Source organism: Saccostrea cucullata, unplaced genomic scaffold (genome assembly GCF_032062105.1).
Source record: "Saccostrea cucullata isolate Sc308-1 unplaced genomic scaffold, CSIRO_AGI_Scuc_v1 ctg901, whole genome shotgun sequence".
NCBI lineage: Eukaryota > Metazoa > Mollusca > Bivalvia > Ostreida > Ostreidae > Saccostrea > Saccostrea cuccullata.
This window is the reverse complement of record NW_026919797.1, coordinates 83,813-106,928: the sequence shown is the minus strand read 5'-3', so window position 1 is coordinate 106,928 and position 23,116 is coordinate 83,813. Positions and strand designations below refer to the sequence as shown.

Here is a 23,116-nt window from a genome sequence, read left to right as displayed (position 1 = left end):
GAACTGATTTGATAGTCTTTTTAAGAATATCATGTAAGAAAAGCTTAGGAGTAAATCATGAATAATTGTATATCATTTGTTTTATAAATCAGGTACTTTTTATTTCATCTAAGATATTTCAGTTTTCTTGTAATATACCTGAATGCCGGTGTAAAGATCGATCTATATTGTATGTACAATGTATAGTCAAATACCGCGACTATTAATTTAATAAATGTTCACATATATACATACGTTTAGTCTTGTTTTGAAATGAAGGATTTTACAGAATGATGGGTATACTGATTTTATTTAATAAGCTTCATGTAAAAAGAGAAAGAGAATAGAATAGATTAATAGATCACATTAACCCCCCCCCTTTTACCGGTTTCTCTCTTATTGATAATGCTTGCGTAAAATAAAAAAAAAATGTATCAATAATCGTTAGTAGAGTATATAGGCAAATTTGATATCTAATTTAAAATCAAAATCGCGAAAAATAATCCGCCTACGGAAATCAAACACATTATAATCAATATTATTAAAAATCAATGAGTTTATATTCCCGCGGTAAGAAATCTAATTTTTGTTTGATTTATTCAATTATATTCGTAAAAATATTACATTGAAATGAATGACTAATACCTGTATAAAAATTGTATTTTATTAAACAGTCATTCATGATATCGGCATTTCGTTTTTAAACAGTTGGTTAAATAAATAGATAAATTCGAACTGACAATTATTTATCAATTGATTACAACTGTCGGAGTATTAAATATTTCTATCGGTTTATATAATACAAGTGTACTGAAATCTAATTTAAACAACTCCTTAATGTGGCTTTGTGAAAGATTTCCATTGAATTAATGATAAAACGGCAATAATACCCGAGATATTCCGAGTAGAAAAATCCAAACCGAAGCCAAAACGTGCGAAAATCGTGCACAAAGCGTGTGAGAAACGTGTACAAAGCGTTTCGTGCAGCCTTTTGTGTAAATCATGCAGCCTTTCGTGCAAAGCGTTTCGTGTAAACCGTGTAGCGTTTCGTGCAAACCGTGTAGCGTTTCGTGTAAACCGTGCAATGTTTCGTGCAACCGTGTAGCGTTCGTGTACCGTTCGTGCAGCGAGCGTGTGGGGTAGTAGCACGCCTGAGGGCCTGTATATGTATTAATTCTTTAAAAACACAATCGATCTTCTGTTTCTATTATTAATGCGTTTATTTGCAACACTTGTAACTAAACAATGTTCCTGTAAAAAATTGTTATCCACTTAATGCCTTAAGTACCACTGAATATAAGATAACGCGTCGAGCTGTGTTGTCTTTATGTATTAGATTTAAACAACTCCTTAATGTGGCTTTGTGAAAGATTTCCATTGAATTAATGATAAAACGGCAATAATACCCGAGATATTCCGATATTTAGTTAAAGAAACGTTTGAGGTTTCATTAAAGGTAAACATGTAAAAAATTTTGTTGTTTTTTCGATAGCTCGCTCTCAGACAAGATTTTTTCTACATTTGTTTTTTAGTATTTGTGATGAAGGGGAACTTCCTATCTGTTAACCAGTGATATATTAATAAACTGTAAAATTTCAGCTTAGTAAACCACACAAGTCTGGTTCTATTGTAAGGAATAAATTTCAGGACATTTTGACCTTTGATGGAACCTTAAACAATTATTCATGATGTGTACATCTCCTTCTTTTAAATTTCTTTATTAAAAAAATTGAATGAAACTTAAAAGAAAATGATATATTTCTTTGGCGAAGGCAGATAGAAACCTATAGTTTATCATGGTACACTGTTGAGTAAATTGCCTTACACAGGAGGGCTGCTATCTATATGTAACGATTGCGCAGTGATATTTTATGCGCGTGATAATCAGTCATTTAAGACTGATCATAGTCCAGCGAACAGCAAAAAGCTCCAAGTATCAAAAAGATTGGTAAGTGATTTTTTATTAACATTCTTTAGAGAAAATATTTCCTTCAAGTAAGAAAGCGCAAAAATTGGTGGAAAAGGATCCATAATCATGCTTATAAAACGAATTTAAAAAAAGCAATAAATTTTATTTGTTTTGCGAAACGAAACCTTGATTTAGTATCCTAAAGCTTAACTGTCGTCTTATGTAAAATATTAAGTCTCCCTATGTCAACATTAATAAATGATGTTGGAGCAAAAATGTTAAAAGAAAGTAATATGTTACCACTATTAACTGTTGTCAAAAAGAAAAAAAAAATCAAGGGTAACAAAAATTAACAGAATGTAAGAGAAACGTATTGTATTTCTATTTATAAATGATTTTCTCGTGTTTGCTATTGTTGTTATTTTTTGTTATTTCCGGGTCATGACAAGGAGCACACGGCGAGTGTGACAGGTCGGCAGAGGATCTCACCTCTAATGTTTTAATGGTCCGTGTTTGTTCTGCTTCTATTTTGCATTGTTCTATCGACTTTATTTTATCTTAAATACTGTTCGTTATCGTTGTATTTTTTAAGTATATAGTGTATCTTTTGATATTTGATTGACCTCATCCTAAAGATAATTTTTAACGTAGATAAGCTGTCATAAGCCTTGACATATATAATGTAATACTTTATAGAGGAAGAAATTATAAATATTTATTGAAAATATGACTACAACAAAGCTATGATCATGAGCATTTCTGCTAGATATCAAACAAAGTAACAAAATGAAAAAAAAAATGAGTTTAGCTGGTATTTTTACACATTAACCATCAGTTAAAGCTGTAAAAATTTTTGTAACGATTTTAAAACTGCAGGTTTCAACTTGTTCAACGTTTGACCTCAACAATAAACGAAATAAACTGACAACCTTATACCTTATTCTAATAGAAATGTATTATAATCTCTGAAAGAAGAATTAAAATGGAAAAAAGCGCTATACTGGTATTTTGAGGCATTTTAACAGATTTTAAGCAAAACACAAAAAATAACCCCTCTAAATAAATACTGGTTTTTCAAGAGATCATAATACATGTAATACTCAATTATAATCATATATACATGTACTTGTTTAATGATATCAGAAAATGCTCTCATGACTCTCTATTTTGATAAAATTAATTTAATACACTTAAATTATTACATAGAAAAAGTTATAAAAATAGAAAAAGTAACATATTTTAGTTCAAAAGTTCTTTGTAAACATTGTTTTCAGTTGTGTATTGTCGATTGGACATATGCAGGTTATGTATTTTTTCTGCGAAATCTGCGACATTTATTCCTGTACTAAACTAAAAAAGACAAAGACAGTACTCTTTCGATGTATCGGTATTAAAGGCCAAAAATTGAGTCTATGAATTAAATAATGTAGTATATATGTATTCCTGTATATCACCCATTTAATTGATATTATTGTATATTTTTATGCAAGTACATTGGAGGGTAATATGGGGTCTAAAATAAATTGAGAATGATTCAATATCTTTGACCTGCAATAAAACAGTCAAACAAAAATGATTTTTACAATGGAATTGGAGAATCTAGATAGGATAGCAGCATTTTACAGAAACTACAATGCTTTTTTGAAAATATTTATATGCTTAGAATTTTAACTCGGTTTTGCTCTAGCTCTACGGATATATCTTAAGGCAGAACACATAATTATCCGAATTTGGCGAATTTCCACAATTTTGTAAAAATTAACACTAATAAATAAAAAAAAAAAACATGGATAAAAATTGTACTATCATAATCTATATTATAAATTTGAACTGGATTTGCACTACAGTAAATACTCTAACATGACCTTATCATGATGTCTATAAATAGAAGAATGTGTCTTAATAAAAAGTGAAAAGTTTAAACTACCTCAGGAATAATTAATTACTATTTGTATAAATACTTCGGAAAAATAATCTCTGTACCGTGCAAAGTGCTGCTAGAATGAATGCATGGAGATAACGAATACTTTTCAGCCTCAATATCCATTAAACAATACAATATAGAAGCAGATCAAATACAGACCACAGAAACATCAGAGGTGGGATCAGGTGCAATGAAGGAGTGCACATCCCCTGTTGACCGGTCACACCCGCCGTGTGCTCTTTGTCATGATCAGGAAATGACGGGGAAACCCTCGTCAATGCAGTACATGTATCTAAATAATGAATTAAGAATTAGTATGAAAAATGTCAGTCAGCATTTGACAGAATGATAGATTGTATTTGCTGACAAGGTTATTGTATCGACCATAGAACTTAGGAAATTACGACATTAAACACGACTGCTGATATTCTTGTTTCAAATTGCTTGTCAATAATTTATCTCGTTTTAGAAATTGCTTATATGTAGAGCATTATTTTGCGTATCGAATCATGTGAGATATATATATATATACTCCGTATGCAGGTGATGAAGGTACATTGCTGCATAAGGGAAGTTGATGACTGGAAGTTAAAATCACATTTTTGATAAAGCTTGGTTGTTAGATTACCATTAAAACGTCTTCTTCAAGTAGAATATCAAGTATGAAACAGAAGTGTCAGACTCTGTGGTATCTTTTATCTCAAGCTCACAAGGATATATCGTTTCGACGTAAGAATGAAAATTATCATAATTCTTAATTGACAAAAAGTCGTCGATATATCTTAATGGCGAGTTGAAGACCACAGAAAGTGTTTCCTTTCATTGTTTTTCAATCAGAAACTCAAGAATCCTACTCTCCCATTACACAAATAATTATTCAACACTTTCGGATGAAATCTTACCATACAATTTACATTTTGTAAATAAAGATCGAAAAATTGTCATCAATTCCCGTTAATCATACGATTCTAGCAGTACTATCCTAAAGCGAAAAAATTAGAACTTCCGAAAGAAACAAAAATTATATTTCAAATATGCGGCGTAGTGTTTAACTTTTGTATCTTATTTGTTACGAACGACAAAGGAAAGACTGATCAGGAGTTTAATACACTACTTGCTTTAATAATACGAATAAATTATAGAAATATATAAGCATACATTGTTCCTAAGATTGTCATTGTCCTTGGTATTTAACCATCTTGAAAAATACGTAACTATTTATACAACCTACTAACTACAAAATGTATATATTAAAAGATTTTGCGTGTTTCAATTCATTTCTTCGACCTCAATTCTATCTTTAAATAGATTAAAATACATACGTCAATACATTGTAGAATTGAAGAAATCGATACCTCTCAAATTCACCTTATATATGTCATTTAAATTTGATTTTTATCAGATTAGTTGTGTTTTTTATTCCCAACACGTATCGACTTAAGTTGCATAAAAATCATATCCAACTTTAATAATTGGAGATTCTTTTTGTCCTATGTTAAAAACTTCATAATCAATGTTTTACACATTTTGTTATATATAGCAGTTCAACCCATTTTACTTCATTGCGCTAACACAAAACCATTTGTGACGTCACAACTCTGGGAAACAAAAATGATTACACATGAGCTATATGCATGAGATAAAGGGGTAAACATGGGATTAAGTTTACGATGATATCACAATGTATAGGCAAGTGGATAATCTGATTGTAGCCTTAACCCCTTACATGGCATACTGTATACGAATTTCTACGCAACTGACGTGTAAAACAAGTATAGTATTTAAAAAAAAACATTAAATACTTAGCAAATACTGCAAATATCAGAATAAATCTTGCACCATTGGAAAGTTAAAATAATTACGATAAAATAATATACAGATTTTTCTTATTGGTTGTAACGGTTTTTGCTGGCTTGAGTTAAACTTTGAGCACTATTTGAGCGAGGTTGCCATTATCAAAATCTATGCAGGGTACATAAATATGTAAAAATGCTAAATTTTGGTGATTACCTCCAAACCATATCCCATCCCTCAATACTTAAAATCGGTTTGAAAAATTACCATAATATAACCTAATAGTTATATTTATAGGTCATCTCATAATTGCAAGTAAATGTGCTTAAGTTACGTGAATACCGCATCAAGTGACTATCTATATAAAATCTAAATGTCCTCAATATATATTTACCATAATTATAATTATCCGATATAAACAATGTACTCGAAATAATCACCATCCTAATTAAGAATTTTATTTTAATCACAAAAAAGTCGATAGTTTCATTGCACACCTTAAGTGTACTGTGTACACAGACTGAACCCTCTTCTGGTAAATTCGGATAAACCGTACTTGAAAATAAGATCGGTGTGTTTTCGATCTTTTGGAGCTATTTTAATTTGTCAATAGCCCGCATTAGCATTAAGTTTGAAATGACCAGCGGTTTCTTGCTAGCGTATCCATACACTGCTCAATGAGTTGTAAAGGGTACATGTCTTATTCAGGAATATATAGTCCGTGCACCATGAAAATCAGCAGGGGTGCGGTTCACTCGCTACTATAGGGGAGGTTCGTTACCAATGTCATTTCGGTGCTCGATCACAGAGAAAGTCCCGAAGTCAAGGTCTTTACTGCAAAATTTTGAATTAGCTCCTCAGCCAGAGACTTGACGTCCACAGGCCGCTGTGCATAACTACTCCAGAAGTGGGGCTATATATTTGTATTTGTAAAGGAAAATTTCCCGAATCTCTCCTCAATTCGGAAGTCAACTTCACAGACGCTTATCCACTCCCCCCCCCCCCCACACACACACACGGGGAACAGGCCCAAGTTCTTGAGCTCTTCTCACTCCAATGTCAAATGTGAGCAAAGAGACGATCGGGGTCACCCTACTGGTAGCAATCAGCGTTGTGGCAAGGCAATTTGAAAAAAATACGCACTTTGAAACATTTTTCAAAGTACGTTAAAATTGGGACAAAATCAACGCACTTTGAAAAATTTTCAAAGTGCGTAAAAAATTTGGGAGCAAAATAACGCACTTTGAAAAAAAAATCATATTTTAGTCATGGAAAGATTTTATTTGTTATTTATCTTTCAAAAAACTAATCCTAACCCTAACCTCAAAAATGAATTGATTTACTCCCGTCGAAGAGAGGAATAGACGGGTATAAGATCCCTCAGTACAAATTGTTATCTTTCCAATACATAGGTGCCGGTGTAAAGACGAATAATGACCCCCATCGAATAATGACCGGGGGTCATTTTTCGACAGCGAAAAATGACCCCCGGTCATTATTCGACGTAGAAAAATGACCCTTTTGCCCGTAGAAAAAGTGTCACTTCCCTAAAAATTTGCAGAACCCACGTGAAGAAAAATGACCCCCGTAGAAAAATGACCCCCTGTAGATTAAAGCTTAAATTTTTAGGGGGCAAAAAAAAATTGGATAAAGAAGCATATTGGCCAAAATGCTCACCTGAGCTTATTGGGAATAAACTGATGAGATGTTGATCTCATAACATTATACAATTATAGCTATATTTAAAGGTAAATGCAATGATTCAGAATCTAAAGGAGTAAAAGATTTATCAAGCCTTACGGGTTAGGTAAACATTGTTTTTTGATGGTGGAAATCATCGAACTGACAGAAAAAATCAGCAGTATTATATATCATTATATCCTCCGCTTGAAAAGCGGGAGGGTATATAGTGATTGGGATGTCCGTCCGTCCGTCTGTTACGCTTTGAGGTATCCATCTCTTATCCGCAAATCTCATATATAAAAAGATGTGTTTGTGAAACAGCTATGCTCCTGTATGGCAACATAGCGAAGATTAAACTTTTTTTCAAATGCAATTTAAATATATTTTTACCCAAAGTAGGGTCTTCTCACAAGAAACACAACTGCAAAATAGGAAAGCCCTAGCACCACTTGTTCAAAAGTAATGGCTAAGGATAGGTCAAAGTTGATGATTTCTTAAGAAAATGTTTAATGTAACGAGGATAACATATGTGAAGTATGAATACCCTAGCCCTTACCGTTCAAAAGTTATGACCAAGGTAAAAAAAATCATAAGTACGGAAAACTCCAAGGTCAAGGTTTATAGTATCCAACGAAAGGAAATGCCAAAAAACTACATATTTGAAGTATGAGAGTACTAGTATCCACCGTTTAAAAGTTATGGCCAATGTAAAAATTTGTCATTTTTGTGTAAAAAGGGATAAAGGTCAAGGTCAAAAGGTCAAATTTGGTGGTACCAAAAGTAAGGTCTTGTCACAAGGAATATACATATTAAATATGAAAGTCATAGCTCCAATAAATGAAAAGTTATGGGAAAGGTTAAGGTTTTTGCGGACAAACAAACCGTCAGATAGACAGACGGACATACAGACGAACACGATAAAACTATATACCCCCGAATCTTCGATTACGGGGACATAAAAAGAAATGGTCTTTAATTAACTTTTCATATTAATATACATTATAAAGAAGACGTTACAACAATGAAAATGTTTGTTCTGATTTTCATATTAAATTCTCTGAAAAATATACTCAGAACTGAGTAAAAGGGTGGAGTAAAACAAGAATTAAGGAAGAACCTATGTAGGAAAGTCTTTGTCACAAGATTTTCAAACTTTTCAAAATGATAAATTAGTACTTGCTTATCAATCAGTTAAGATATCATGATATGTTTCCTTGTTTTTTAATATAGAACAGGCTGTGAAACTTGGTATGGTATTTACATACTGCGACTTCACATTTTCAAATATTTTTAGGGGTACTTGTCATAAAGGGAATATGTAAAATCACAAAAGTACTTCTTCAAACATCGTCGTTTATAAACTTTTTAAACTGAATAATATTAAACAATATTTTATCAAGAATAATTTCTTTTTTTTTCAATTAACATAAAAGATAAGTCCACCATTAAAAAAATATAGTCAAATGAACTCTATTATTTTTAGTCAATTATTCACCCTATATTTGTAAATAATTTTAGACGTCTTTGTCACAATGTTTTCAATCTTCAATATGATGAAGAACATAGCCAAATGATTACAAAAAATGATTTAAATATATACCTTTCCCCTCTAACTAATGAAAGATAGGCTATTTACCGATACTCATATTCTTGACCTTTTTGCACTTACATGGGATTTAATAATTAAATGACTGTTTGGGGTTACTTTCAGAATAAATATTTATCAGAAATTGTACTTTTTCTTTAAAAAGATCATATTTAATATAAAAATTGTAATCAAACACCACCAAAAATATGAATAGGTAACAAATAATTGTTAAATGGAACGCACATCATTTCATTATAGATATCACAAAAATGTACACACGATCAAACGATCTACAACACGTACATCTTTGACTTAGACACATTTCTTCAAGATATTACACTATATAGCTGGCAACTAAAGATTTCTTACGATTTATGCATTCCTTCAAAATGGTTACATACCATTCAAATTATTACGAAAGTAGTATGTACATTGTAATTTCATTACACTAGATAGTCTTAGGTTTGTCAACTTCAGGTCTAGATCCAGTAAATAAAAGATGTCTACATATTTTCTCTTATTCCAGAAATATATTGCCATTAAGCATTATAAACCAAAAAATATATGAATTGAATCAAGATTACGTTGGCATGATTGAATTCTGTGAATTTCATAATGCAGTATTTTCTACCATTTTTATTGAAGCTGTAAAGTACGGGAAAAAGTGGCATTGAATTAATTATGACGTCTTAATGGGTTAGCACAGGTTTAACACATTTACAAGTTATGATGTCATACGAAGTAGGTTCTACGTTAGAAGAAATGTAATGAATGCTGTGTGCTAAATCAAAAGTTTATGTCTACATGTATAGTTTTTGCATTAGAATAACAGTGTATTTTATACTAGTCCATAGCTTTACAGAGCATATTTTTAGGTCTTATACTTACACCAACCCCTTTCTTATTTAGGAGGAAGTCGATATTGAACAAAAGCCAAAAAAAAACACCCTACTTTTATTTTTCTATAAGAAGGAATTAAAAATAAGCTAAAAATAATCTACTATTCTACTAATTTTTAACTGTTACTTTGCCACAATACTTTCAAGTATACCTCCACCAACATTTAAAGTATGCTTTGATCATGGCGAAGAAAATCATGATATGATAGTACTTGTGTGAAGGCTTAACTTCATTTCAATATTTTATCTAGAGCCTCTTTCAGAATTATTGAAAGGTATAGAGTTTTATTTATATTTTTGCTTTTCATCTATTATTATTTTTTTTTTTTTGATTTAACGTAATGTTCTTTTTTTTTTTTTGGGGGGGGGGGGTAAAAATTTCTTCCTCTTTCATTGTCAAATAGGATTTGCCAAACTTAAACAAACTAAAAGTTGAAATGATGGAAAATTTAATTTTTCCTATTAAAGAGTATTTCAACCCGATTTTGCATGGTTTGGTTTCTAAAACAAGTGGAATATCATTCTTTAAGCAAACATTACGAGGGCTGTTCAATAAATAATGTCCTCGGTGTTCAGAAAGAAGCAAAAGACGCTTTTCAATGATTTATTCTTCATGATTTTACTAATTAATCTCTTTTAAGTAAAATACATGTCCGTAACATTTTTATCCAATTTCTGATCGGTTGTAGAACTCATTTTTGGGTATGACCCTTAGTATACTGGAAAATGGCAGATCCAATATTTTCCCGAACTTGTTTCTTCCTTCTGAAAGGTGTTTTTTCCAAGTTTGGAATTAGGAACAAGTCAAAAGGTCAAAGATCTGGCGAACATTGTTAATGTGAAAAAATATTAAGTCTCTGTTTATCCCGAAAACCCCTTTGCTCTTCAGGGCATGCGGGCTTGGACGCTGGCTTGAAGAAATTCAATGTAGTGGATTCCTGATTATGGGTCCTTCCTCTAATAAACCTTTTGATTTTTTGGCCAAAAAAGTGCTTTCTCGACTCAACCAGAAATTAAACTGTCTTTCCGAATGCGATTTTGAACAACAATACCACTAATGTTTAAGAAAATCACATATAAATCTGTCTTTGTGCTCTTGCATACCTGTGCTCTTGTCAGACATTCGCCGTTTTTATCAAGTACATCTTATGGTAAATTTTGTTTTTAAGGTTTTAAGCAATAGATTCATGTTTCGATATCTGTTTGAAAATAAAACAAACGTGGATAACTACAATTACTGATATTTTAAAATAATTGTTAAGACTTTCGTAAACACTGTCGTTTTAACTAATTTTTTAAAAATATAAGGTGACCTTTGAGTACCAAGCTTTTATACCGTCAAACGTTTCTTAAATACAGTGTAAACTACCCCCGATGTGATGTCTATCAAATTTGCTTTGTGTCTCAAAGTCTATCATACATCATCAGATATTATTTGTTGAAATTTGGCGAACAGTACATAAGTTGTTATAATTTTTGTTGGCAAGGGGGGTACCCATTTTTTATGTCCATTATATAATTTTTTATCATTGAAATCCACCTGCTCTTTTGTCAATAAAACAGGCATTGGTTGCTGTAAATGTCACATATTTCAGTAAATATTTCTTTGGGATTTTTAACAAGTTTTACGGCAGCTTTAACGAAGCTTTTATTTTCACTCTAGTTTAATGATTCTTTACCATTCATTTATAATGCAGTGTCTCGAAAAGCCCTTGTTTCCCAGCTTTTCACGATGAAACTATGTAATGAAAAGTGGTCACATAAACTGTTATAAATTCATGAAAGATTCAATAATGAGAGAAAGTCAAGTTTAATGTCATATGATATTTGTAATGTATGTCATATAGTTCAGGACATTATTTATTGAACAGCCCTCGTATAAGGAGGAATATTAAAAAGAAATTTTATTTGCTTGATAATTAAAGAATCTCTTTTCAAACACAATTTTAGCATTGAAAGACTACATGAATATCTTAATTATTTCATACGACTTTTTGTATTTTCCTGGTTACAGAAAATGTAAAAATTAGTTTCGCTGTAAAAAAGATATCAAAGAGTGTATATTTTGTATCACTTTAAAGGGGGTCATTTTTCAATGGGGGTCATTATCTTATAGGACTAACATATAAAATAATGACCCCCTAGAACTCTTTTTCTACAAAAAATGATTTTTTTCTACGGGTGGGGGTCATTTTTTGTCGTTGAAAAATGACCCCCCTGTCATTATTCGATGGGGGTCATTATTCGTCTTTACACCGGTAACAAACGGGGGAGGGGATATACGTTAAGTTCAAAAGATACAAAGACGACGAGACTCCAAGTTATAAACTGGTTGTGTACGTCGGTACCGTAAATCAACTACGACATCCGCATACTCATGAATGGATGCGTAGACTTTGCACCTTGTGTGTCGGTGTAAAATTTGGTATCATAAAAATGACGTTATTTTATGTGTCCTTAGAAAATTTATTTGACGTTATTTTTTTTTTACAACTTCCATTTTTGATAAAGAAAAAAAAAAATATAAACCAGAATTATATTTTGTTTGGTTCTTATATCTTGTTTACACGCTGTAAATTGACAGATTATTATGAGGTCTAATCGTCAAACCTCGGATGATAACGACATTCAATAAACCATAGAACTGTCAAATCATTTGAGGCATATGAGTGAATCTGCTGCAAAGTGCCGAGCTTGAGGGGGTCTTTTGGGCCGTTCCCCCTGTTTCTGGATAGATTAAAGGGAGGATAATATTGAGGTAGGGCATTATAAAATATAATTTTGCTTTATTTCAACAATCCTACCAGGTTATTGAAAAAATTATCATCAATATGTTAGTAACAATCTGATACTTAATCTAAATAAATTACAACCTCCAATCCCTAACTAGAATACAATATTGGACTACCCAATGTAAACTGCCCATGTTGAACGCTATATAAGTAATTTGTTTCACTAGGTTTCATCAATATTTTGTTTAAAACAATATCTTGTGATGGAAATCTGACGTATTTAAAAGTCATTTGAGCTTTGCTCAAATGTTGTCTGTTGTACAATTACATAAACTCTAATGCAAAGCCAACTGAAGTCTTATAGTTTCATATTGATTTTCTTTATGATCTTAAAGTAACATTTCCAATGTCTTTGTTCGAGATAAATTTATAGAAAGTTAATGTATCTCCATCAATGTACTGGTTCATCGATAGGTGCGGTAAAGAAAAGTTACCGTACATGCAGGGCAGGACAAACAGAGACAAGAAGCCGGTCTCCTAGCACGTGGATTGGCGGTATCAATATCATGTGAATACAAGGAATACCTGTCTTATTTCTATTTATATTTCGTTACGATGATCAATCGATTGGCTTGTGTGATAGTTTTTTTGCATAAACGCCTTCGATATTCATGCAAATTATCATGTAACTAAATCCACTGATCACATCATGAAATCGAAAATAAGTTATTCCTTAAGTATGAAGTTAAAATTCTCTAAAAGATACTTTTCTATCTATATGGTTGTTTTAAGCATGTCTTTAGGAATCAAACATATAAATTGGATTGAAAGTAAGATGAGGAAAAACATAAATTAAGGACAGCAATATTGGAATTTATTTTACTGCTATCGATTCGGAAGTAAATCGACGAATATCGATTGCTATACAGAATTTTACTTTTACAGGAATAGTACATGGACAATTTAAGTCTTGCTATCATGAAAAAATGGAAGATATCCTTCTGTATGGTGATATCATATCTTGTGCTGGAATTGTCATACCAAGGACATGCTGTACAAGGTATGTAATTTATACAGCTGAATGTCGAGAATTGTTTGAAAATAATTTTTGAGGCATTTATCTTTGCTCCATAAAAGACAGTAAAAATCATGAAATTTGGTCAACATTTAATAAAGTATTTTTTAGAGAAAGTTTACATAAACTTACAACACTGCTAAACACTAAACTATTTGAATAAAAATACCAAAGTGAACTTTAATGATAAGTTTGACACTATGAAAACGTTGATTTACTTTATTGATAACTTTGGCAGTTTGATTTACTATAGTTTTCAGTTTAACACTTAGATTTACGAATGTAATAAATATTAAAACTCTGATTTACCACAGTGTTTACTATGAAAACTTTGATAGTCTAAGGTAAAAACTTTGATTTACTATAATGATTTTAATTTAATAATTTTTTATTAAGTCAAAATTCATATTTGGATTGTACATCAGGCAATATAAGTCCTCTGTTAAGAAACATTGACAGTGGTTTATACGAAAGCCCAGATGGCTTACTCGAGATTCGAGATTCGAGTTTCGAGTTTAAAGATCCAAATTAACCAATCTTAAGACGGTTCAAGTGATAACCTTTAAAAATTTGTATTTCACAACCTATAAGAAGGTGAACCAGCAGTCCACTCTTGGTTCGACCTATGGGCCCGCTTCAGGTATGCTTGGGTCCTTTAGGGCTGACCCAGAGCGAACCCGGAGCGCAGCCAAAGCGAACCAGCTACGGAGCTGACCGCCGAAACCAGAAAAAAACCAAATTCAGTAGCTGTCCCAGAAAGCCCTCCATATAAAATAACATAGGTGTCAATCAGGATTAGCGATTAAATACCGAGTGCATCGACCAATCAAAAGAGCAAACATATCTGTCAAATGGAATAAACGATGAAATGTGTTAACTACATGTAGTCAGCCATTCGACCAATTTGTTATTCAATATGAATCTTAACATTGTAAATGTTACATGTGTTTATTTACAGTAAAAATCTAATATTAAAATGATTCTTAAATTATGATTTTATTTGATATATATTAAATCTCCAGGCAGCATTTTTTATATTTTTTAAAATTATTTTTGTTAAATTTGAGTATGAAAAGCAATTAATTTATTTTTATTTTACGAGTAGCATATTGCATGCACATTTACGTATTTATTTTCTTTATTCTTTTTATTAGAGGTCAATTTACCGTTCGCGGTAGCTCAATCGGTAGATCGCTCGCTCCGTGATCGGAAGGTCGTGAGTTCGTATCTCGGCTGCGACTGACCTAGTAGATAAAATTGGTAACAACTGTTCCTTCGCCATGCTCTGGGCACTTTGAAGTGAAAGTTGCAAGTCCGTCGGATGTGACCTTAAAAACCAAGACCCCGTGTCAGCGGCAGGCGTTTGCACGATAAAGATCCCTCACTTCTCAATGGCCTTGAGTGCCGAGTAAAGGTCAAAATTTGAAGCCCTTCACCGGCAAGTGATGGCGTCTCCATATGAGTGAAAAATTCTCGAGTGGGACGTTAAACAATATACAATCAATCAATTGACTTTCACTAATTAATAAACAGTTGACCTCGTAGCGAAGTGGTTAGAGCGTACGCTCTAGAGTCGGGAAGTAAGGAGTCAATAATTTTGTCGCGGGTTCGAATCCCACTGTACATGTTGGAAGTCATTTAGATAAAACAGTTTAAACCAAGGCCCTGTGTTGCAGTGGCTGCTGTCACGAAAAAGATCCTTCCCTGCTCAATGGCCCTCAGTGCGGAATATAGGAAAAAATCTACAGCTCTCCACCTGCAAGTGGTGGCATCTCCATACAAGTGAATTTTTTTTCGGGAAGGACGTTAAACGATATACACAATCCATTAATAAGCATAATAAATATTTATTCGATATATTGATCGGCTAATGCATTTTTTAATGCACAAATTGAAAAAAAAATCATAGCTGTTAAAATACCTCTGGTGATTTTTAAAAAAGAGGAGAAAAGAAAAAAATGTGTCTTGATCAAATTGTATAATTTCATTTTCTCAAAAAACATTAGAAAAATAGATGCGTGTTTTTTTTATATTATTTCATTTCTTTTATCTCAGTTTACATATTGTTTAAAATAATGGAAATCTACATCAGAATTATCGGTCTTCTAAATTAGGAAGAAAAAAAATTAATGTACATTTTACAGACGAGGAGGTCGATTGATTGATTGTATATTGTATAACGTTCCTCTTGAGAAATTTTCACTCATATGGAGTCGCACAACTTGCCGGTGGAGAGCTGCAAACTTTGTCCTATACTTGGCACTTAAGGCCGTTCAGGAGGGAGGGTTCTAATTCGTGCCAGCACCTCCTGCGACACGGGACCTCGGTTTATACGGTCTCATCTGAAGGATCGGTCATCACGTCCCACAGTGGAATTCGAGCCCGAGACGTAAGGATTGACTCCTTACTTTGGGACTCTAGAGCAGACCCTCTATCTACAGGACGAGGAGAGGTTGACTCTTTATTTGATATTCTTTAATTCTCCGGGAAGCATTATATATTTTAACTAGAGTCGAGCTCGTTGCAAAGCAACGAATAGGTTTTCCGTTGGAGCTACGGAAAGGAAGATATAACCTTGAGTCTAGGTCAAACCATTCTAAAATTATATAAGTAAGCAACCTAAAAGCTTGTTAAGGAAGCAACTTACAATTTTTTGCCAGGAAAAAGACTGTAAAGGAATGTTTTGTGCATGAACTTGAACTTTCTAAATGACCTTGCGACAAGCAATGACAAACTCTGTAATAAAAATACATCATCTGTATGTTACTGACTGGAAAAGTTTACGTATGTTTTTTAGATATTCTTTTAGTCCATATATCCTCCCAAAACATCTTATCTTAAGTGACCTTGAACTTGAGTCAAGGTTCTGCCCCACCTTGCATTATATCAGCTATGTTTCACTGGTACAAATACGGTTGAGAATTTAAAGTTTCTCTGTCAGTAACAGTGACTCGTCCAAAATACTGAATATGTTCAGTAAAATTTTATTCTGAACATATATCGAATCGAAAGAATTTTTTAGGTTCAAAACTATGATTTACATAATGATTTAACGAGAAATATATCTATAGGACATGAATACCCCGCCGGGTGTACATAAGTAAATAATACAACGTTAAATCTGTATAAGTGTATGACGTTTGTTGAGAATATCTTGAATAGTTTCTTAAAAATCTTAATCGTAAAAATGGACATAGATTATAAAATTCCGTTCAGATAATGCATTTTAGCATAAGCTTACATAAAAAATATCTCAAATGGTTTCTTTTATACTAAGCAAATTACAAATTAAAGACAAGTGAGGTCAAGGTCACAGGGAAGTGCAAGATCAAAATGTATCAGGTCACTAAAGTTTGATAAAAATGTCTTGAATGGATTCTTCAAAACTGCAGGTCGCCCGTGTGTCACAGTGGTTAGAGCATCTGTTCTACACAAGGGTTTGGATAGCTCTCGTAAGTGTGTATCAGCATATGAAGTTGAGTAAAAATATAAATGCTTTCTTCAAAACTGAGCTAAATACTAACTAAATTAGGTAAAGTAAGAAAAAGATGAAAGGAGCGGTCAAAGTATAAAAAAATGTATGTATCTCCATCAGAAGTAAAATAATACTCAATCTTGAATGGTATGTTTCTGAGTTATACAATAACTTGAAAAAAATTAAGTTAAGGTCAAAGGAAAGGTAAAACAAAATGTTGATGCAGTTACAAACGTGTAGCCTATAGTACGTATCGGCACATATTAGTACATATCGGCACATGAAGTTTGATGATACAATCTTCAATGGTCTCTTTAGGCAGATTTTTAAAAAGTGAGATTAAGTTCAAAGGAAAGGTCAAAGTCAAAATATGTTGATGCGGTAAAAAAACTATCATCAATGTTTATCAGAATAGGACGTTTAATATAAAAGAAATTGAATAGTTTCTTTAAAATTGAGCTTTGAACTGAGGTAAACGCAATGCAGGACAGAGGGACAGAAGGAAAATGTAAGACATATGTTGCAACCACTATTGAAATAACGACCAATATTAAAATAATTATATCAAGAGTGGTTGAGAGTGCATTTCAATAGCAAACATAGTTAGAGACCACTATTGAAATACGACCACTCTTGAAATAATTATTTCAATAGTAGGTGAGAGTGCATTTCAATAAAAAAAAAAAATAGTAACCACTATTGAAATACGACCACTATTGAAATATTTTTTTTTATATAGTGGGTGAGAGTGCATTTCTATATAACAACCATAGGTTTCAACCACTATTGAAATACGAGCACTATTGAAATAATTATTTATTAGTTAGTGCGAGTGCATTTTAATATGGTAACCAGAGGTTTCAAGCACTATTGAAATACTACCAGTATTGTAAGAAAAGTTTCACCGTGTCAGCAACTTTTGAAATAATTATTTCAATATATATTGGATTCATTGTTCAAAGCACTATTCAAATCAACAATTTTATCCATATTGAAAACTTTTTTTTCAAAAGTGAACATTATTTCACTAGTGGTTGCAACCTATGTTTGTTATTCAAATTGACTCTCACTCACTATTCAAATAATTATTTCAATAGTAGTCATATTTCAAAAGTGGTTTTAACCAATGTTTGTTATTGAATTGCACTCTCAACCACTACTGAAATAATTATTTCAATAGTGGTCGTATTTCAATCGTGGTTATTACCTATGTTTGTTATTGAAATGCAATCTCAACCACTAATAATATAATTATTTCTAAAGAAGTTGTATTTCATTAGTGGTTATTACCTATGTTTGTTTTTGAAATGCACTCTTTACCACTATTGATATAATTATTTCAATAGTGGTTGTATTTCAATAGTGGTTACTAACTATGTTTGCTATTGAAATGCACTCTCAACAACTTTTGATATAATTATTTCAATAGTGGTCGTTTTTAAAATAGTGGTTGCAACAGATGTACATGACAAACAATATATACCCGGCCATTTTTATGGGAAGGCATCAAAGTTCAATGAGAATGTTTTATTTGAAATTTGGAGACTTGTGAAATGATGCGTGGAGACTGATCCTATGGATGAAATCGGATAAATCAAGGTCTAGTGTCGGGGTAGGTGTTTGCATGAAAGCGATACAAAGCCCTTGATTCCATCAGTCATCAAATTTGAAATGAATAAATGCACAAGCAAATACGATTGATTAACAAAAATATGAGACAGAGTGAAATAAAATACCATTTAAAGGGTAATTCTACTGCTGTATATTTTTACGAATTTCGGTCAGAAATGATGATTTAAATTTTTACACGTTGATCTTTACGAATTGAATATGTACGTAAAAATAAAAAGAAACATCAGACGTAAAATTCCTGGTCACATTGAATGCATTAACGTACAAATAATGTGTCCAAAAACCCTATGTAAGAGAGAGAAAGAAAGAAAGAGAGGGAGAGGGAGAGAGTTATTAAATTGATATAACAATATAAACAATGCAACTAATTACATAATGATTTTTTTTAATTACCTTTATATACATGAGCAATGTACCCTTCATTTATTCATGTTTTTAAACAAAAAAGCTAGGCACACGTGCACGTCTGGTATATTTACGGAAAACAAAGAAAGCCAACTCAAACTAACATAACTGAAGTGAAAGTTTTCAAGTACAGCGTAAGCAGAAGAAAGTGTCTCGAAAAAAATACTAAAAAAATATTAACCACGCAGGTCTAACTGATTAAATAATTGACGATGTTTGTATAATTTATATACAAGTTAATTGAGATTTATCTGTATGATTCCAATTGATGATTGGCTTAAAAGTGCTCAAAATACTAACAGTATATACTAATTATATAGCCTCCATGGAGTGAGCTTAATAGCAATTAGCATTACTTTTACACATACCATGTTAAAAATTTATACGAGCCCTTTTTTAAATTATGTGAAATTTTACGCATTTAAATTGTACGGATTTATTAACCTAAAAAAAAAATACCCGTCATTCGGTAATATGAAAGAGGTGACATGATTTCAAAGCCAATTTCTAATATTGGAATACACGGTATATTTTTAACATTCGACATGCCTGCGGCTCTCTGTGGCCACGTACGTTAAAAAATAATGGAGAAACAAAAGAGTGATGGTAAAACCAAAATGTACATTTAGTACATTGCCATCTCAAAACCATCCAATTATAATTATAATTATTTGCCGAAGACCCTTTTCAATTACAATTTTGATAAAATACATTAACACGGAATAGAGAAATAATTTTGCGTGAACAGGTCAAAGAAAGCGATCAAAATTCAAAATGATTTTATGCACCAGTGCTAGGAATTTAATGCAAGATCGGTGAAGTATTCTTATTGATTCGATTAATTAAAAACACAATTTTCAATTTATTGATAGGTCTTTGTACACAATGGATTTTAAACAAGATCACAGACACTTGCTTTGTTTACGACAAGAGGTGGCTTGTACACTGGTGACCTCGATCGGCAGCGTGGGATTCGCGCGTTAGATTACCTAACTGCTACAAACATCTAGGCGAACGTAGAGATCAAATAAATGATCGTGAATTATTCGATTAATTAAGTTTAAAGTTATTTATAATAATAATTAACGTAGAAAGATAGATTGAATACATCCGATGAAGACGTGTTCACTATAAAATTAATTGATAATACATAGAAAAGAAAGGACAAGTTTTTATACATAATTTAATAGTGAACCGTAGAGCATATATAAAGACCTTTTTAGAAGAAACTTAACAGTAAATACCATAGGGTATATTATTTATACAGTCCCTGAAACGTTCTACTTTCCCATTTTTCCGTTCGCTCACCGTTCGTTCACCGTGCGTTCACCGTTCGTTCAGCGTGCGTTCACTGTTCGCTCTTCGTTCACAGTATTCCGTTCACCGTTCACCGTGCGCTCGCGTTCACCGTTCACAAAACGTTCACCGTTCGCTCTTCGTTCCGTTTATTTTGCGTTCACCTTGCGTTCACCGTTCACTTATCGTTCAGTCTTTATTATCATTCGGAACTCCGAAGTGAAAGGACTTATCTTTGTGATGGTAAGGATTTACATGTTTTTTAATTAATAAATAAGATATCGTGTTTGAAAATAATTATCTCATTGCAAAAATTATCTATGATATTTATATTTTTCTATTATTATAACTAAGCTGTTACTTATTTCATGAATTTTCCCTGGAAAATAATTAATACATTAAGTACCTACATGTATGTAGAACGATGCTAAAATATTAAATTTAAAAAAAGGCAATGTACAAATGCTTCACGCACGGCATCAATTTGATGTAATTTTAAAGAGGACAAATTATTAATGGATGTATAATAATTAATCCAAGTCTTTTACAGGACAAAGAAAACATAAAAAAAATTATTTCTACGCGTATTAAAACTACCGGTAGGTTTGAGAATTATGAACAGTACTGCAAATATTCAGTTAATTAAATATCTCTAGAGCTAATTAAATTGATGGTGTGGTTTTAAATTTTAGAAAAGACCAACTGTTTAAAATATTCTATTATTAGAGAAGAAAAATTCCTTCCTTCACCGTACCTAAACATATGTTTAAAAATATGTTTTTGCTATTCAGTATAATTAAGACCCCCCCCCCCCCCCCCGGTGCTTTTCTCCCGAAATAAAATTCTTATTGAGTTTTTTTCAGTATATTTTAATTAATATTTAATTTGTATTTTAACATAAGAAAATCAGTCTAAAAAACCAACATCAAACAGTCATTAAACAAAAGTATTTTAGTATAAACTTGTGCCGACAGTAGTATTTTAAATTGGCAGGGAATATGTTTCACATTCAATTTAAAACTTTATCCTTACAAGTATATATTCGAATTATTTTTTTTCCGCAGGAATGCAAAAATCAGATCTAGAAAAACATGAAAATTTCTTGAAATACTAAGTGACTCTTTGCCTTCGGCATGTTCCGTGAAACGCGATTTCCACACCTCCACTGTGTCGAATTATTTTGATTGACAGCACAAGCACGCTACTACAAATGTAGCACGGACTTCCTGTGAACTTGATGATGGAAAATAAAAGCCAATGATTACTGTCAAATGGATTTGTTAATCTAAAAAAAAAAGATTACCTTTATTGCTTGGAATATTTAGGAAAAATAACTAGAATTTTTATTTGATACAACATATATCAGAGAATCGAGGGGGTTATCTCTCTCTCTCTCTCTCTCTCCTACATTTCTTTGTTCAATAAACACCATGACAACACATTACTTATTTAGTTTTGAAAATTTAATCTACACATGTATTATAAATAATTTGAATGTCTCTTTCCAACATCTTGACCGAGGTTAATCACGGCCGGGAAATGTCTACAGATACATGAAGAAGTTAGCTAAAATAATCGTCATATAAGAATAAAAAGGCACATAAATATTGAATATTTTGCTGTAGAATTTAAATAAAACAAGAATTTTTATGCAGTACGATAACAGTCAATCTCAACAAATAATTTTAAAAAAAAATCCGTTATTTTAATCAGAATCGCTTTGGCACGGAAATACATGTACGGTTGTTGCAACCCCCTATAATGTAATTAATTCATTCAGTATTTTGGACGAGTCAACCCCCTATAATGTAATTAATTCATTCTGTAAGTAGTAGTTTTATCAATGTCAACGACAAATTTAAAATCTTAAAAAAAAACCTTTGTATATTTATATCTAAAATAAACGACACCGTCTGTCCTCCATAAGTTTGAAAATGTTACCATACCCTATTTTCTTTTTTTTTCTTTTTTTTTTTCATTGTATGTTTATTGCTATACTTTGCACATATGTTATGCCTCTCATTTATGCTATTGTATCATAATTATATTTATTATTTTTCTTACAATTATGACGACTAATTTATATATTGTACCTCATGTACCACTGATGTTGGTGTGAGTGAAATAAATGAACTTGAACTTATCTTCAGAAGTCCACATTATTTTATTAGTGAAAAGAATACGCATAATTATTTACTAAATAAGTAGAATAATTTATTTTTTAAGTACACGCGGTAACAAATACACGTTTGACGGCGATTAAAATCATGTTATTAAAATATCGATTTAAACATAGGTATGTGCAGAAAAAAATGTTTTATTTATTTATTTATTTATTTATTCATTCATTCATTCATTTATTTATTTATTTATTTATTTATTTATTTATTTATTTATTTATTTATTTATTTATTTATTGTTAATCTCAGTAGTAGTTTTATCTTCTTAAGTCCACATTATTTTATTAGTTAAAAGAATAAGCATAATTATTCACTATATAAGATTAATTTATTTTTTAACTACAAGCGGTAACAAATACACGTTTGACGGCGATTAAAATCATGTTATTAAAATATCGATTTAAACATACGTACGTCTAGAATTTTTATTTATTTATTTATTTATTTATTTTTTTATTTATTCATTTATTTATTTATTTATTTATTTCTCTTTTGTTTATCTATTATGTATTCATATTTATTTTTGACATTTGAATTATAGAATA

At 31.6% G+C, this 23,116-nt stretch overlaps 1 protein-coding gene across 1 annotated transcript in view; it reads left to right on the top strand.

The window, feature by feature from the left end:
• Nucleotides 1-1,875: 1,875 nt before the first annotated feature.
• Nucleotides 1,876-23,116, top strand: part of LOC134238222 (GTPase IMAP family member 9-like) — a 48,205-nt gene continuing 26,964 nt past the window's right edge. The window contains exons 1-2 of the mRNA XM_062720340.1: nt 1,876-1,927; nt 13,454-13,568. Coding sequence (XP_062576324.1) covers nt 13,463-13,568 — 106 coding nt within the window. The 5' untranslated portion in view covers nt 1,876-1,927; nt 13,454-13,462. The remainder of the gene's footprint in view (nt 1,928-13,453; nt 13,569-23,116) is intronic.